The 1,569-nt window shown below is 58.9% G+C and overlaps 1 protein-coding gene across 1 annotated transcript; it reads left to right on the top strand.

Moving 5' to 3' along the window:
- Positions 1 to 392: 392 nt before the first annotated feature.
- T069G_04237 (uncharacterized protein) lies at positions 393 to 1,334 on the top strand (the record flags this gene model as incomplete). The annotated part of the gene is made up of 1 exon (XM_056171447.1): positions 393 to 1,334. The coding sequence occupies one exon, from the start codon at positions 393 to 395 to the stop codon at positions 1,332 to 1,334; it is 942 nt and encodes a 313-aa protein (XP_056032339.1).
- Between the last annotated feature and the right edge of the window lie 235 nt (positions 1,335 to 1,569).

Below are 1,569 nucleotides of genomic sequence, written 5' to 3'. Positions count from 1 at the left end.
CTGGAACAGCACCTGGTAGCTAAACAAGCAAGAAAAAAGTCTGCGCAAATCGCCACCTTACTCAGGACCCCCGTGTCACTTCGGCTTGCGCCGTATTCAGCCTCCCGCCCTTGATCATTTAAAGGGCATCATTGACAAACCAATATCCGAGGGTGCCGACCTCGAGACAAGCCGGAGGTTACCAATTAGAGTCTGCTGCTTTGCACAAGACCGCCCCACGGCAGCACATCACCGTCAAACGCCTCAATCGTATCTTGGTCGCCAGCAAACGCCCTACCAAACGCCGTAGGGCAGAAGAGTGCCGTCTGACCGCAGGAATAGTGCGACTTGGCAGGGACCCCGGCTGACGGCGCCAGGCCGAATTTCCATAAGCAGTCACCTCCCAGTCCACCATGCCCGTAACCAATCGTGGAGGCCTACCCGGCGCCGACTACAATTACTTGAAAGCCCAACCGCCCTCCTGGGAGTCTGTTCGAACCGGACTGTCTATTTTTGCCTTGGTCATCATTGCACGCTACTGTGTGCAGACGATCTACCGATGGCTTAGACCAACCGCGAGGCGCAACACTGCTACTCTTCTCCCCACTAACAACCTGCCGCTGCAGAGACAGTACGATTACAAGCCACACCTTGGGCCAATGGACGATGAAAAGCACATTGAAGGGGTCAACGACCAACACGAGGACTTGAGGGCGCCGACTACGACGACAACGACGACGACGACGAACACGACTACAGCCGCAATGGATCGGCACCCGCACTGGAGAAGCGCCGGTGGCACCTTGCCTGGACCTTTCATCTCCCGGCTGCCTCCCGCGCCACCTTTGACTCCGCCGGAGCTGAGCACAGCCGTCTTCACCTTGGACAACGAACCGTCACCCAGCAGCCAGAGCTTCATTCACCAGCCCAACCCCGATTACATGTCTTCGACGTCCACCACGGCTTTCCAGACAGGCAGCCCGGACTCTGCGTCTATCCCGCGGCGGCGATCCTACACTAGGACGCTCCCCATTAGCGTCCCTGGGTCTGGGTCTCACTCTCCTCAAGCGCAGTCTCCCGAGGCTGAATCCGTGGATCCAGCCTTTTCGCCCAGCTCCTACCCACCGTCGGCCGGCTTGTTGCCGCCTGCGCCTCCCTCGGGTCTTGGCTCAGAGCCAGATGATCACGGCCATCGAAACGTCGACGTCCAAGGCGAGATTCTCTCGGTTCTCGATCGCGACGGAGCTGGCTGGACTCGCCATACACGTGTCTACGGTGGCGGAGCCTGTCTAGCGTGCGCTGCCAGCGGCGGTGGTTTTTACGGTGCTACTGTGACTCCAGAGGAGATGCGGTGATGAGTAGCAAAGTGAGAAGGGAGAAGGAAAGAAAGCCCAGCCGTCTCAAAAGGGGGAGGGGCGCGTGTTGCGTGTGTGCGTGTGCGTGTGCGCGCGCAACAGCTCTGGTGCCTCAGCCGGACCAACTCGGCTCTCGCTAATCATTACTCTGTTTCTCTCTATTGCCCTTCCGTTTTCTCCCCCCTTCCGCCATCCTCTATTTTCTGAGGACATGGCGCTTGCAAGGGGGAGGGAG

The sequence above is a fragment of the Trichoderma breve genome, chromosome 2, assembly GCF_028502605.1.
Source record: "Trichoderma breve strain T069 chromosome 2, whole genome shotgun sequence".
Lineage (NCBI taxonomy): Eukaryota > Fungi > Ascomycota > Sordariomycetes > Hypocreales > Hypocreaceae > Trichoderma > Trichoderma breve.
Note: the sequence above shows the minus strand (reverse complement) of the source record. Positions and strands in the feature narration are given on the sequence as shown.